General features: G+C 42.5%; 1 protein-coding gene across 3 annotated transcripts in view; it reads left to right on the plus strand.

The window, feature by feature from the left end:
* Positions 1-16,923, plus strand: part of LOC146772949 (SLAM family member 5-like) — a 408,736-nt gene that overhangs the window by 242,682 nt on the left and 149,131 nt on the right. For all 3 annotated transcript variants that reach the window (XM_085637738.1, XM_085637739.1, XM_085637740.1), the window contains one exon: positions 11,335-11,390. In XM_085637738.1, coding sequence (XP_085493864.1) covers positions 11,335-11,390 — 56 coding nt within the window. The remainder of the gene's footprint in view (positions 1-11,334; positions 11,391-16,923) is intronic.

A 16,923-nucleotide genomic window follows, 5' to 3' on the forward strand; every position in this document is an offset into this window, starting at 1 on the left:
ACAACTGAAGAGGTTCAGATGGGATTAAAGGGAAGCAATGGGGGGAAAGCCGCGGGCCCGGACGGGGTCCCAGTAGATGTATATAAAGCTGCAACAGATTTATGGGGGACCATTCTTACTAGAGTTTTTAGTACAGTAGCGACAGAGAATATACCTCCTTTGTGGGTTCAATCTGTTATTATTCCTATTTATAAAAAAGGCAATAAGTCAGAAGCAAAAAATTCCCATCCCATATCGCTCTTAGATTTATCAGTAAAGGTGATGAGTAAAGTATTATTAGTGAGATCAGAAGAGTGGGCAAATGAAATACTCTCCCAAGCGCAATATGGTTTTAGGAAAGGGTTAGGGACCATAGAGCAATGTATTAATTTTAAATTACTAATAGGCAAATATACCTGTGCCAAAGAAGGGAGATTATATCTTTGCTTTGCGGATCTTAGCAGCGCTTTTGACCTTGTTGACCATACAATGCTTTGGCCAACTCTGCTTAACCCTGGCACACCTAAACCGATCATCTGTTTCCTTGCAAGGCTTTATGAAGTGTTATCATGCAAGGTGCGATATGGGCAGCGGGGCGAGTGTACACTAAGTTTTGATGTAAAACGAGGTATTTGCCAGGGCTGCGTACTCGCCCCACTTATTTTTTCGTTATTTATAATTAGGTTGACAAAGTTTTGTAATTGGTCCAGGCGGTTGCCCCACATATCACCGGTAGTTATATACCAGTGCTGCTATATGCAGACAACACTGTGTTGCTTTCTAGGACCCCGGTAGTCCTACATTGATTAATTGATAATTTTAGGAATTTTATTGCCTCAAGGAAACTGCTAATTAACAAAACAAAAACTTTTACTATGATATGCGGTCCTAAACCAAAGAAATGTAAACATTTTTATATTGATAGCACCACTGTAGAAACTGTTAACACTTTCTGCTACCTGGGAGTAACCTTCTCAGGCAGTGGGAATTGGACACATGAATTAACAAATGTTCGATCCAAGATGATGAAGAGTGCATATGGGGTCTTTAGATTTGCATCAAAATTAGACTATCGCCCGATCAAGGAAATGTTAGCAATATATTAGGCTAGATCTGTTGCTACTGCCCTATATGGTGCAGGGCTGTGGGGCCATAACTGTAGCCAGATACTGCAACAAGAAGAAAACTCCTTTTTAAAGTGTCTCTTAAGTTTACCCCCAACAGCGTCCACTGAAGTGATACATCAAGAAGTAGGATTAGTATACCTAGCCGATCTGATTGCTATGCGGCCGCTGTTGTTATGGAGATCTATCTGGGTCAAAGATGAAACTAGCTTTACAAATTCAATCAATAAGGACTGCCTCCTCCTGGATAAAAAATTGTGTATTCCTCGGTTAAAATATATTTCTTGGTTAAAATATATTGGTGACACGTATAGTAAATTATTTAAGTTAAACATTGAGATGAACTCGGGGCAAGTTTTTACCTTAACTACACAACAAATTAAGGATGCATTTTTGACTTATAAAACAGAGGTCCATATGAAAGTGGTAGGGAAACAATCAACTTTTATATTTTACCAAACAATCGAATCTAGGAAGGGTGTCCAAGATTATCTGACTCATGTGACCAAGCCTACAAACCATTTTGTATTGATTAGACTGAGACTAGGAATAGTATACCATTTAGTCGCTCTTCCTGTGATGAAAATGTGCCCCCTATATTCTACCCCTTGCCCTTGTGATGGGTAATCTAAGCAAAGCACAATGCACCTTATGCTCTTTTGTAATTTTTATCTTTATTTTAGGCGCTATTATTTGAAACCACTTTTTATAAAATACAATGTGAGAACGCATAAAGCTGCTATAAAATTACTCGCTGCCCTTAATGATCCCGGGATATGTTTTAATGTTGCATTATTTATTCTAAAAGCACTTAATATAAGAAAAGGCATTGTCTTCTGATAATTGATCAACATGTATTTGATATGGAGTGTTGTATGTATGATTGCGAAAAAGGACTGTTTTTAGAACTACATTTTAAACTTGCAATTGCTATTTTGGGAGTTTGTACATGCCGAATAAAGCTTATATCGAATCAAATTGAATTGAGGTGATATGTAAACTAGAAGCTTGGCAAAGGCTGCAGCTGAAGGACAAAACTGTTGCCTGAGCCTACAAGTCCTGTAATATGTAAGTTAAAGCTCTGTGTGATCACTTGAGCACTCAGCACAAATACATTGAACTTTGAAGACAATACTCTTTTGTACGATGTATTAACAGGCCCACTCTCTTAATTACCACTATCTATTGGTATTTCTAGATTGATTCTTAAGATTGGTATGTGATTGTTGTCCTTTTAACTGATAAATGTTCTACTTGAAACCTCTGTTGCACATTTATATACAAAATACCCTGGTTCCAGGTGTCTGGGCAGCCCCTGTCACGTGTAATTAAACCTCTAGGGTGGGCACAGGAGCTCTGCACAAGGAAATAAATGTTCTGCCATCTTAGTTTAAGGTAGAGAGGGGAACTGTTGGATTGTTTGCAGTAGGGAACAAAAGAAATGCTGAAAAAGTGGGTAAGGTCACGTCGAGGAACTGATTCTCCATTATTTAGGGAGTGGCCAGAGTTTCCTCCGCCCACTGCCTGGCACCTGGCATAACGGTATCACTCATAGTGCACTCCTCATAACACTTTCTGGACCTTTGGAAGAACAGAAGAGGAGTGGACCTGCTTCCTGTAACCTGAGAAGAGCTCTGAAGACTGGAACTGCTTTACCTTTTGTACCCAGGACAATTAAGTAACTATAAGGGGAATAGGGCTGACCTCCTGTTCAAGCTACAAAAAAGTTGCAAGGGGTCTATTCTGCAACTGCCCAGATGACTAGGTTGAACAGGACCTGCCCTGGACCCTGCTGCTGGCCACTGCAGGAGTGAGTCTTGGCCCCCAAGGGCTGTTCCCAAGGACCTGGACTCTTATCTGGTATCAAAGTGTACTCCACCTAACTTTTCCTGAAACCTTAGAAAATGTTTGTCTTCAAAGACCTCCACGGGACTAGGACAAACCTGCTAAGCTGATCCAACAAAGGTGTGTTGCCGCTGGGTCAAAGAATCAAATGTTGCCTGCACAGAGCTTTTCAGCCCATGCAAATCCAATTCGGAGGCACCTACTAGAGAAGGCGTCTGGCCTCATGAAGCCCTCTTTTGCTACAGTCTGTAGCCTTGCCCCACTGAAAGAATCTGACTTTCAAAAACATGGCCAAGTCTGAAGGTAGAAATCTTCAGGGGCGAAGGCATGAAAAGTATGCAGTGGTTGAAGGACCTTCTCTGGGCACACAATTCAATTTTCTCTCACCCAGAGCTTGCCATAAAAGTCAACAGCTGCATTAAGATGTATGAAGATGAAGAGCCCTCTTCAAGACTAGCATCCTGCCTAGCCACACTGAGGATTTTTGACTTGCATTTCAGAGGCTAGGTCAGAAGATAAAACTTCCAGCCGAATCAAACATGGTTTCTGTATCTGACCCATGCTCCATTGCGGTCAGCTTTAATTTGCACCTAGGTGCTGGCCAAGCACAACCAGGTGACTGCGGATGGCTCTTAATGCTTTTTGGTGCTATTTTTACATTTAAACTAAATACATTAATGACTGATTTCCCTTATTGAATGTTTGTTGTTTTAATATAATTCTATTTAGTAAAATAATCATTATACATTGGTTTGGGATTTTTCTTGTGTTGTGTTTTGACTTTAATATTGTTTGAGTACTGCATACATACATTGTACACTTCCTCTGAGTTAAGCCTGCCTGCTCTGTGCTATATCTACTGGAAGGTTGAGCTCAGGTTAACTTAGTGACTGTAAGTATTCACCCAAACTAGGATTGTGATGATAACTTGAGGTGGATTCTTACCCGTCTCAACTGTAACTCAATTTCTTACAAATGCGCATTAGCAGAAAGGAGGGTCTCCCATAACAACAGGTTTGAAATTGATGAACTGAGGGTGGGAGAGCAACATGGAGAACACAGTGCAAGGTGGGTGAGACGGGGGAAGCAGTACACAGTGGATCGGGGAAGGGAGCTAGTAAACACATGCACTCCCGTAGAGTACTGAAGCAAAAGAAAAAAGTAGTTCCCTAAGTGTATACAGTGGAAGTTTACAGGTCTATGCTCCATGAGAGTGATGAAGGAAAAAAGAGGTAAGCAATGGACATTGACAAGAGAGACAACCAATGATAAGCAATGGCTGCCACTGTAGCTTGTAATAAGGTCCAAAATAGGTCAACTGTATGTAGACGAGACCTAAACATGGAAGTGTTAGGGAAAAGTTGCATTATTCTTTTACATGTAAATATATATTTGGCACAAAGTGTACCTCCAATAGATAAACCAATGCTGTTCCCTCGATGGTACATTCTCTAAACATGAGGGTGCTACTTTTTATTTACTCCAGTTAAAAATTTTAAAAGGTCAGGTCACTTCAAACCTCTTTCTCAACCCAAGTGATTTTCACCTTTGTTCAAAATAGTGAAGGTAGTGAGCCCATCAATATTGTACCAACCAGAGAAGAAGCGTTTGAGCGAGAGAACAGAATGAACACACATCACTGCACAAATTAGTGTTAAAGCAAAAGGGACTTCTAAGGCTAAATTTGAGGTTTGATTGCTGGTATGACATTAGCAATTTGTAATAAAGAGGCTAAACAGATAACCGCGTCAGTGCAGTCCACATAGGTATCTCAGATAAGTTTTGGAAAAAAAGTATGTTACAAGGGGAAGTGCAGGTATTGATTTGGAACAGGTGAAGAAGAGTGTAACCAAACAACTTCGACACTCATGTGGTTTGTAGGGGGTAAACTGAAAGTTGAACTTTCCACCTTGGCAGAACATCTATTTTAAAAAGGAATGCTAGTTCAGACAATCTTTAGAAAACACAGAATGGTTAGAAGAATATTTTGTGAAAGTCACAGGAAAAGCCAGAATGCACATACTCTAAACACAATTAAAAAAAAATTCATAAAAGAATAAATACTGTGGTATACAAAATCTAAAAATTGCCAGACTTATGCAGAGGTAATGGTATGTTTCAGAAGGAAAGCTTAAAAACCACATAAAACCTCCATTTGTGGTATGCTAGGCTTTAGCCATGCCCTGCTCCTTTCCTCAAACACAGTATCACTAGTGACATTTCACATGACATCATCAATGACATGTTTTTAGATTTAGCTTTGGAACTATAACGATACCTTAACTGTGGGTTTTTTTCCAGTGAATTTGTGTGCTTTTGTAGGCATGCCAGACTCCCATAAGATTGTTTCAACATCAACATAGCAAACATCTTTGGCTGGATGTACATGAAACTAACACCCAGCATAACTTAAGTTCTCATATATAGCTGAATACATTTTGGATCCATAGTTAGTTCTAAAGCCAAGGATAAAGGCTTTTATCGGGCTAACATGAATCTGATGGTGAGCACTGTTGGGTCAGCTTCACAGGGTTCACAGGGTTTCCAGGTGCTGGTAGGACTTCCAAGAAGGGAATATTATATTTCTTCTACCTGTCTTGATTTACACTTTAAACAAGTTTTTCCACTTGTTCTGTTTTCAAAAGCATTTAAATCAATTAGAACATTTGACTCAATTTTATTATTGTAAATGCCAGTATTATTGTAGTAGCAAAACAAGCTTGGGTTTTGACTCAATGGCAGCAAGGCCAAGTCATATAAACTAAACAAAACAGAGAGAGTGCCAGTGCTGCACTAAACTTACAAAAGAGTTTTAACCATGAACTGAATTAAACAAGTTCACTTTTGACCACTTTTTGGTTGATTTTAATCAAAATTATTTTAATGCAATAAATTCTCTTATTATTTTGCACGGTTTCATTGAAGTAATTAAAGCATTTCACAAATAATCAAACAATACATCGTTAATATTTACATTACATTAACACATATAAATGACACTACCACTAGCGTACCTCAATCACTCGGACAACAACACTCAAAATTCACAAACGTACTAACGATACACCATAAAACAAACGATTTACACTTGTATGTACAAAATACATCAGGCCATCAGCAAATAACACTTGCAGTACTTCTAATAGCTTATTTTTAGTTGTTTAGCAGATGATTGGCCAAAGGCGAAGATAGGTCTACGCGTTTCGAATCCCTTCACCGGGGATTCTCATCAGGACCAACACTCTCTACAACTTGAAAGTACGCAACCCAGGCTTTAAATATGGAACATGAGTCCTACGGGGTTCTTGTCAGGAAAAAAGATGTCTCACAAGCACATTTAAATCCTCACTCCTCCTGGTAGGAGTTGACTGTGCTCCCGATTATCTTAAAGCGGCGTGCTGTTTGTATCAATCCCTCTACGGCTGTGTCCTCTTCACCAGTTTATTCCAACGCCAGCGGAGCCATCGCGAACCGTGCAATCAACGCCATAGTCGAAACTATGGCGTTGTTCCATATTCAAAGCCTGGGTTGCGTACTTTCAAGTTGTAGAGAGTGTTGGTCCTGATGAGAATCCCCGGTGAAGGGATTCGAAACGCGTAGACCTATCTTCGCCTTTGGCCAATCATCTGCTAAACAACTAAAAATAAGCTATTAGAAGTACTGCAAGTGTTATTTGCTGATGGCCTGATGTATTTTGTACATACAAGTGTAAATCGTTTGTTTTATGGTGTATCGTTAGTACGTTTGTGAATTTTGAGTGTTGTTGTCCGAGTGATTGAGGTACGCTAGTGGTAGTGTCATTTATATGTGTTAATGTAATGTAAATATTAACGATGTATTGTTTGATTATTTGTGAAATGCTTTAATTACTTCAATGAAACCGTGCAAAATAATAAGAGAATTTATTGCATTAAAATAATTTTGATTAAAATCAACCAAAAAGTGGTCAAAAGTGAACTTGTTTAATTCAGTTCATGGTTAAAACTCTTTTGTAAGTTTAGTGCAGCACTGGCACTCTCTCTGTTTTGTTTAGTATTATTGTAGTAACATTTTTAAATTAGCATTTTTAAATAAAAATTTGCTGCTTACAATTAAATGTGGTTTGGAGATTTAAGTAATTGACTTCTTTAACCATTTTGTTGTTTAATGTTTTTGCTACACATACATTCATCTTGGCCTTCTGGATTACCAACTATGATACATACAAAGTTGCAGAACCAGGCAACTGAACTAGAGAGGGGAGCCAACATATTCAGTCATGTTCAGGCAATAAGGCGCTCTGTGCAGTCCTCTACTACTGGACCAGGTCCTGTTTAAAAAGCTTACCCAGGGTTCTGGAATCTTATGGTAATGCTCATGTGCTTAAACTGAAATGCTTTCAACCGTTGTGGTCAACCAGAATACACTGATCTCCCTCAGGGAACCTACTGATTGTACCAAAGTGTAAGGAAACAAGGATGAGCGTCAGCAGTTTTCGGGTTTAGCACCAAAAATCGTTAATCTATCCTTGCAAACTTGAAATCCCTTACTACTTTAAGCATATTTATAAACTCTTTAAAATCATGGCTTATTGTTTAAAGTCTAGGTATTTCATTTCCTCCAGGAGCCACACCATAGCGCCATGAAACCCTTGGTTAATCAGTATTTTATAGCTGTTATTAACATAACATATACATACTCCTCACACGTTTCTCTGGGGATTGCCTTGCTAATCTGGCCAAGCTAGAAAAAAATCACTTAAGGAAAACAAATTGCTCTTTGCGGGTTATTCTATCCAGGCATTATGAAGCTTTGTCTCATCTCACATCAAGACATGATGACACTGTTGCATGGCCTTGCTTTTGGATTCCAGGTTTCTGTTTCTCTTTGATTATATGTGTAATCCCTGATCCACACACTAGCTCAATCTGTTAAAGTGATCTGTGATTTGGGCCTTCTGTAACCTGTCTATTGTGTTTTTTTCTTCTGAAACCACACAATGTTTTTGTCTTTCCCTACTCCTTCACCAAACCCACTCCACTCCTCAGGCTGCCCCCCCCGAAAACACCATCCACTGCATCCTCCTCAACGTCAGATCCCTCCACCGGCACGCCATTGAGATATGGGACCTACTCAACACGCTCACACCCGATGTCGTCTTTCTCACCGAAACCTGGACTAACGCAAGCTCCGGCCCGGACATCGCAACGGCAATACCGGACGGCTACAAACTCAAGAGACTGGACCGCCCGAACCGCCCTGGAGGCGGCATTGCCATCGCTCACAAAACCTCCCTCAAACTCTCCACACCTAACACCAACGTCTCTATTCCCAATGTGGAACACCTTCATTTCCAAATCCACACCAACCCCAGGACCACGCACTGAGGCAAACTCATCTACAGACCTCCGGGGCCACGCGCGCTGCCCACTGCCGCCATCACGTAACTAGCCTCTGCTCACGCCATCGCCTCAACGGACTACATTCTGCTAGGAGATCTGAATTTTCACCTCGGGAACATCCAGGACCCCGACTCCATCACGCTTCTAGAGAAGCTCTCCATCCTGGGACTCAAACAACTGGTAGACGCCCCCACCCACAAGGCATGGCACACTCTGGACCCCATCTTCACCGCCGGGTCCAACATCCGGGTCACCCACACCTCGGAGCTCCTCTGGACGGACCACCGCTGCGTCCATTTCACTTTTACGTCCAGCGCCGCTCCCAAACAAGCCCCTCGCCCCCCACGACGCAACTGGAACAAGATCACCGCTGACCTTCTCAACTCCACCCTCCTTCAAGACCCCCCCGCAGCCACCACCGACACAGAACACGTCACCATGGAACTCCACAGCTGGATTACCAGATGCGCAGACAAACTTGCCCCCCTGGGGCACGCCACCACCAGACGCCCCCCTAAAGCAGCCTGGTTCACTACCAAGCTCCTTGAGGCCAGACGCACTTGCAGACGACTCGAGAAGGTCTGGAGAAACCAGAAGACCCCATCATCACTCTACGACCACAGAAGCACCATGAGAGTCTACCACCAACTGATAAAGCACACCAAAAGAACTTTCATCAACGAAAAGATAAACGCCAACGCCGCCAACAGCAGCGAGCTTTTCAACATCATTAAACGTCTCACCAAACCCCCTGCGAAGAAACGGACATCACACCCTCCCTAGACCTCTGCAACAAGCTGAGAACGTTCTTCCACCAGAAGATCATGACCCTCTACCACAATTTCAACGAACCAACAAACGCCCTCTCCCTCACCGCCACTACCTCCACCATTCCGGCCATCACCACTTGGTCCGCCTCCTCCGTCGACCTCATCGCCACCACCATGAAGAAGACTCACTCCGGGGCCCCCACGGACCCCTGCCCTCCTCATATCTTCCACAGACCCGCCGATGCCATCGCTCCAGAACTAACCCACAACATCAACTCCTCCCTGGCCTCGGGCACCTGTCCCCTGGAATGGAAACGCGCAGAAGTAAAACCCCTCCTCAAAAAGCCTTCGGCCGATCCAACAGATCTAAAGAACTTCCGACCCATCTCCCTCCTGCCCTTCGCCACCAAAGTCTCGGAAAGAATCATCAACACCCAGCTGACCACGTTCATCAAAGAAAACTGCATCCTGGGCCTGTCCCAATCCGGTTTCCGGAGCAACCACAGCACCGAGACGATCCTGATCGCCGCCACTGACGACATCCGCATGCTACTAGACCAGGACCACATGCAGCCCTCATCCTCCTGGACCTTTCAGCAGCTTTCGACACCATTTCACACCGCACACTAACCACCAGACTCCACACCGCCGGGATCCAGGGAAACGCCCTCAAATGGATCCACTCCTTCCTCTCCGGAAGAACTCAGAAAATCAGACTCCCCCCCCCCCCCGATCTCTCCGACCCAACAGACATCATCTGCAGAGTTCCCCAGGGTTCCTCGCTGAGCCCCAACCTCTTCAACATCTACATGGCACCCCTCGCCAACATCGTCAGAAAACATGGACTTAACATCATATCCTACGCCGACGACACTCAACTCATCCTCTCCCTCACCAGGAACTCAGAAGACACTAGACTCAGTTTCCAGGAGGAAATGAAGGACGTCGCATCGTGGATGAAGGACAGCTGCCTCAAACTCAACTCTGACAAAACCGAAGTCCTCATCTTCGGCACCCGCCCCTCCGCCTGGAGCAACGCATGGTGGCCATCAGCCCTTGGTCCGTCCCCCACCCCTACGGACCACGCAAGAAACCTTGGCATAATCCTGGACTCCTCCCTCTCCATGAATCGCCAAATCAACACCGTCTCCTCCACCAGTTTCATTTGCCTCCGGATCCTTCGTAAGACTTTCAAATGGATCCCCCCCAACTGTAGAAAGATGGTCACCCACACCCTCATCACTAGCAGGCTCGACTACGGAAACACCCTCTACGCAGGAATCAACAAATCCCTGCTATGCAAACTCCAAACCATCCAGAACGCTGCCGCAAGGCTCATCTTAGGAACACCACGCCACAACCACATGATCCCGCACCTGCGCAGACTCCACTGGCTCCCCATCAAGAAGAGAGTCACTTACAAACTACTCACACACGCCTGCAAATCACTCAACAACATCGGGCCCAAGTACCTCAACGACAGATTGAGTTTCCACTCACCAGTGAGGAACCTTGGCTCGGCCGACTTCGCCCTGGCAGAAGTCCCCCGCATCCGCCGTAGCAGATCCGGAGGCAGGGCCTTCTCCTACACTGTGGCCACGGCATGTAACTCTCTCCCGTTGGAAATACGACGTACACCAACCCTGCTGGCTTTCAGGAGTGCACTCAAGACTTGCCTTTTCAACTGACCTGAGCTGCCCTACCACCCCCCCACCCCTCAGCGCCTTGAGACCCTCACGGGTGAGTAGTGCGCTTTACCAACCCCTGATTGATTGATTGATTGAAACCCATCTAGGCCTCACAGCCTATCCTTATTTTTCCTTCCTCTTTGGATTAGGTTGAAAACTCCCTTCATCATTCTTGCTAAAATTTTTATTGAAACTGGTTGCTGTTTCCTCTATGTAAGAGAAAGTAACATATGTACATTTTATGTAAAGGCAATGGTGTAGGAGAGCACACACACATATAGATCTACCACCTTTTTGACAACTCTGTACCTGGCTGTTGATGTTTCTATCATAGCAAACTTTCCTTTGATTGTGTAAATAGTAAACTGTGTGATGAATACCTACTATATAAAAAATGCAATTTCAACACCCTATGGCTAAAATTGTTACATTTATATTAGGAGTGATAAGACTTGATTTAAAAATAATTTCACAATACATTGGAAAAAAAATATATATGTCTTGGCACATTTCTTTCTCACAGTTCCTTTTCATATCTTCACTGCAGATCCTAAAAACAAGAATGATGTACACACAGTTTACGCTGTAGTCAACAAACCTAAGGTAGGTTTACCATCCTCCGATAAGGATGCATTATATGTGTAAGATAGTGCCTCTTTTTGCATGGTCACTAATATTTTGTGTTGCATGATACAGCTGTTTTTTTTAACTCTGCTCACTACACCACTGCTGTCCAACCCATAGGGTATGTGCTCCGACCACTAACAGGTGATAACATTGGATAACTCTTAAATGGCATGCTTAGCTTTCCAGCACAGAGAAATACACAAATGACATGGAAAAGTTAACTGTCACCGGTGGACTGCAGCACATGCTGTCCAATCCACTAGACTGTCAAAGAAAACATGGCTTCTGGCCTACTTATGTAGCCTGACTACTGCTGCTTTTAAACCTGCAGGCAACCCTTACAAGATACATCTTTTGAAAGGAAAAAAAGCCTTTTAAAAATTAAATAGGTCATTCACAAGTGGGCCTTGCAGCTCACAAGGAATAGTAGCTTGTATTTAAACTTGGTAGATCCAAATAATTAGAGTTGTCATGTATCACCAGTGATTAGCCCCAAAAAGTAATTTTCACTGTAAAAGAAAAGTGGCTGTCCTTTGATGAAAACGTTAGTTCAGAATGGAGTCTTAACTCTGCTATCTCTGGTTTGGGACAATGTAACAGCACAATGCAAACACAACTTTTACTGTTTATGGAAAAATCTAATTCAGTGGTGGAGTCCGATTTTTTTATAAATATTTAGGAAAAGTTATTTTTGAAAAGTTAGTCTTTGTCTTCATGAATGTCCAGTAGGCTAATAAGAAATACCCTGCCATCAGCTGGCCCCTATCAACACTTCTGCTTTATGATGTGTGAAAACTGCTTTCAAAGCAGAAACAGTGGGCTAAGCCTGTCGGCAGGAAGACCTAGGTGTGAGGTTTGTGACTCCTATAAGGCCAGGATCGGCTGATAGGAAGAGTTCAAGAACTTCATTAACTTCAAAGGGACAAAGGTGAGGTGTTCATTCATAGTAAGTGTAAAGGGAGACCTATGGAAGAGAAGCCTTTTTCCCTAGGCTTATTGCAGCCAGCTTGGCACCAGGGGCGGATTGGCCTATAGGGCAAGCAGGAAGTACCCAAAGGGCTGGTCTGACAGGTCAGTCTAAGGAACGTTTCTTGGCTGTTTGTGAGCCTGTTTCATTGTCTGGTGGGCCTGCAGCAAGCACAAATGCAGGCAGTTGCCAATATATTTGCAAAACACATATACAGCTTGTCTTTACAAGTTCAAAACTGGCCTGATATGCAAATATGGGTTACTTTTTTAGCAATCTGATTTTGAAATGGGGTCCACTTTTATTTGGTGCCCGGTGCTATCTTCTGTCCCAGCCTGACACTGCTTAGCACAAGCCCAGTGGGATGGGGAGCGGGTCCCACGATTAGATTGGTGCAGCTGAGGAGGAGGAGACTGCTCATTTCCCTAAAAACACCCCAAAAAAGCAGAATGATGCTGCCACCTTGGATTCGTATAATACTAATGCACTGTGGGATAGAATGCAGTAAGGGAGTGAGAATGTACTGAAAAAGTGGAAAGGATTGCCCCTGGTAACTTGATTCTCATTTGTTAGTGAACGTCCAGCTGTCGCCCCCACCCACTGACTAGTGAAACCTACAAAGTTGGCACCTCACCCACAGCTCATCAGAAATGTTCCTCGTCTGAGAACCTTTCCTGCCAAAACCTACGGCTTCAGTAGGACTTTGTCTAGCTGCTGTCCAGCTTAGGAAGGACTTCATTGGATACATCCTGCAACCTTATTTGTTGTGTTGAGTGGTAACTCAATGGTATAGTGGAGACATGAAGTCTAATGTGCTGAAATGTGCATGCACTCAGCAGATCTAAAAACAATGATTAGTGTGAGAAGACGTTAGGTCCTTCAAACCTACTTTTCTATGTCTTGTTGAAATTCTCATAGCCTACAAAAGATCGAGCTGTGTTAAGAATGGTCACATGCATGCAAAGCTGAACTTAAATTTACAGAAAAGGACAGGCTGACATTCACACAGATGAAACATTGGTCACTACACCTGGCAGTCATGAGCGGCGCAACTAGAGATTTCTCGGAATGTGAGAAATATTCTTACATGGCCAGACTCAAAGGGATTGATATTGAACATATATAAACTTTTAAAGAAAGGCAAAAAGAAGAAGAAATGGGGATACCAAAGCACTGTAGGAAGCGTTTCTAAGGGAAACAACAGAGCAGTAATGTAAAAGTATGTTTGAGGGCACAGCTGGGTGCTATAAGAATGCGACCCTGAAAGAAAAATGCTCTAAAATCATGTATTGCTGGTATCTTACCCCGAAGAAGAGGCTAAAAGCAATTTTCCCACACATTAAAGACTTGTGTTATGTCTGTGGGCAGGAGAGGGGAACTGCGTTACTGATCTGGTGGACATGTGCAAACTATGACATTTTTCGAAAGTGGTACTTAGTAAAAATAAGCAGATAGTTGAATACCCTATATGGAACACAGCGGAGGTGATACTGTTGGAACGGAGAGAGCAGAGGGTGAAGGGTATGTTGAAGAATAACAATATTGGTGGGACATCTCGTATCAGCGGCCCAGCCATTAGTTGCTAGAGACTGGAAATAATTGATCTGACATTGTAAACACCGGCCTGGAACACGATTGCGATGGAAAAAGTAACGTACGCTATAAATCATCAGCATGCAAGATTCAATCAGATCTGACAACCACTGATTGACCACCTTTTGTGAATATAAGTGAGCTCTACTGGACCACACAGGCTGAGAGTCTTGTATCTAAACTACTTAAATAAGAGTATTGGATCTAAACTACTAAAATTAGAGTCTTGGATCTAAACTACTTAAATAAGAGTATTGGATCTAAACTACTAAAATGAGAGTCTTGGATCTAAACTACTAAAATGAGAGTCTTGGATCTAAACTACTAAAATGAGAGTCTTGGATCTAAACTACTAAAATGAAGATACATTAATAGGGGGAACTATTAAGAAACTAGAGAAGAAACACCCTCAAAGAGAACTGAGGGTTGGCTAAAAAGTTGGAGGAGTGGGGAAGGGACTGGAAATATGTTATGATATGTATATGAAATGCATGTTTGAATCTAATGTTCCGCAAAATGATATGTCCTATTAAATGTTATTGAAAAAAGAATGTTCACATGGTCTACTACACACCTGATAATTTATTCAAATGGAAGAACAAAATAGATTCCAGCTGCTATAGGAGTGGGCTAGAAAATGCAAACAATCTGCCAGTGCTTGCTTAATGTTCTCATCCTTGCGAATTCTGGGCAGCCATTGTACGACATCTGGCTCTTAGGCTCAACATTTAGGTGGAATTATAGTGTGCAATTATGCTGGCTATGGAACTCAGTATACCACATCATATTGCATCTTTTGTATTTACTGCTAGCATTCCCTCTAGACTGTGTAAAGCAACAGAGTGGGTACATTCATCCCCCCCTGTGATGGATAAATTGTGGTCCCATAAGTGCCATACTTTTGAAAAAGGATCAGATTTTCTAAGGGCCAAGGGTTAACGGTCAAAATGGCACCGTTATCTAACACAGGGCCTGCTATTAGCATAATAGAGTTGAAATTTTGAATATTTTTAATTGTGCTGCTATTTATCTATTTGTTTGTTTTAATCCCAGTATTCATGCAATATTATTGAATACTATGAGTAATGTATTTGGATAGCCGACAGACGATGGGATAATATGAAATAAATAAAACCACTTACCTTGTGCTCTCACCTGTGCGAGCTGCTACTGATTAGATAGTGCTTTTTGGACCCTTGATGGTTGCTGCCAAAATTACATGCCTTTATATAATAGACACAAAGCTAGATTTTGTAATTCATCAAAAATAATTGAATAGGCCTTAAAGTGCCACCTCAAATTATTATCTGTCATGATTGTCTCTTCCTAGCTCAGAGAGCCTTATTTGAAAACTTTGTGGACTCGCAGTCATCCTTTTAAAGCACACACTCTCTCTCCTTCCTCTTCAAGTATTAAACCCAATGGTCCAGTGGTGGCTCGCATAGAACGTGCTGCGGGGGGGGGGGGGGGGGGGTGAGCCGGGGTGGGGGAGGGGCAGGGTGGGTGTGTAGTAAACTCGGACATATGACAGAATGGAGGAAAGTAATAATTACTTTTCTCCGTTCCGTCGTAAGTCCGGGTTTAATACCCCCCACCCTGCCCCATTGCCCCGCAGCACACCCTATGCGAACTGCAAATAGTGTTTGTGACCAGGGGCACTGATTAAATATTGCACTTGCTTACAGTGGCCTTAGACAGAATTGGTGAGCTCACTGTTTTGTGGCCCGCCACCAAGCGCCCGGCACCTGTATTGTCTGCCAATGCATTTGAGAAGACCATGCACACTGTGGTGTGGAAAGACTCTCTTAGAATTAACTAAGGTTTTTCAAAATCCTGTCACAGTTCTATATGTATACATTCACAACTCTTCACAACGTGTGCACTTCGTGGGAAAAAACTTTGAAGTGCGAGAATTCGAATTGTTGGAGCACATAGATCTTGGTGCAATAGGTTCTTTTGAAGTTACAATAATATTTTAAACAGATGCGTTCCAGACCTCAGATTTGCATCTTTGTGTGAAAGAGCTCTGGCAGATTTCCGGTTCCTTCTAAATTAGAGACTATTTTGTGGATAACTGCCTGATAAACAATTTGTGGGTGATATTTTAATGTATAACAGTTCCTTTTGGACATGCATCCAAAGTAAAACAAAGTAGGAAGCAGTGAAATTAGTCTGTGGACTAGTCAACAATAATGTAGCTCAGTGGAATAGTTGTTTACTGCAGAGAAGTGTGTGCAGTGCATAGCTTGGAATGCCAGCAGGCTGTACTCAACCTTTGAAGCTTTCCGGGGTGAAATCCTACCATGGAGTAGAGCAACAGCGACCTCTGCTTGTCTTGGATCTAAGTTATTTAGTTTAGTAGCCATATGATTTTCAATAATCTTCTCAACCTCGGGTGAGTGTGAATCTTTGTAAACAAATGAGTGCGACTCTATGTGCACTTATAAGTGTTTGATCACTGGCAAGTGGGCTCATCTCTGGGGCCTATTTGTGACATTCATGTGTATATGTATTTTACTATTTTTATCGATAGAGGTTTCATTATATTAGCAGCTGTTATGTCTGAGCCATGAGCATGTGAGATTGATGTAATCTCTCTGTTGTCTGATCATGGGATTTCTTTATAGAAGAGTGGGATTTGTATAACCTTTAACTTGTTCCCCCTACCCTACCCCTTCCATGTAGAATCTCAGCTATACCACATGACTGAGAACCGACTTCGAAGGCACTGGATGGGAAAATGAAGTGAAAAAAATGCTTTTGAAAATTGATGGGCCAGGATGACTTTGCATACCCAGTTCCTCTTTACTACCTGAAATGCACATTGTTGTAACTAACTTTTAATGGAAATTTCGTTACAAAGTCCACAGTTGTGCCTCCATTTTGTGATGATTTTCTTAGTGAAGGAAGCTTGCTTGGCACAATATGTTATGTTATGTTAAGATATTT

Source organism: Triturus cristatus, chromosome 12 (genome assembly GCF_964204655.1).
Source record: "Triturus cristatus chromosome 12, aTriCri1.1, whole genome shotgun sequence".
In the NCBI taxonomy this organism is placed as follows: domain Eukaryota; kingdom Metazoa; phylum Chordata; class Amphibia; order Caudata; family Salamandridae; genus Triturus; species Triturus cristatus.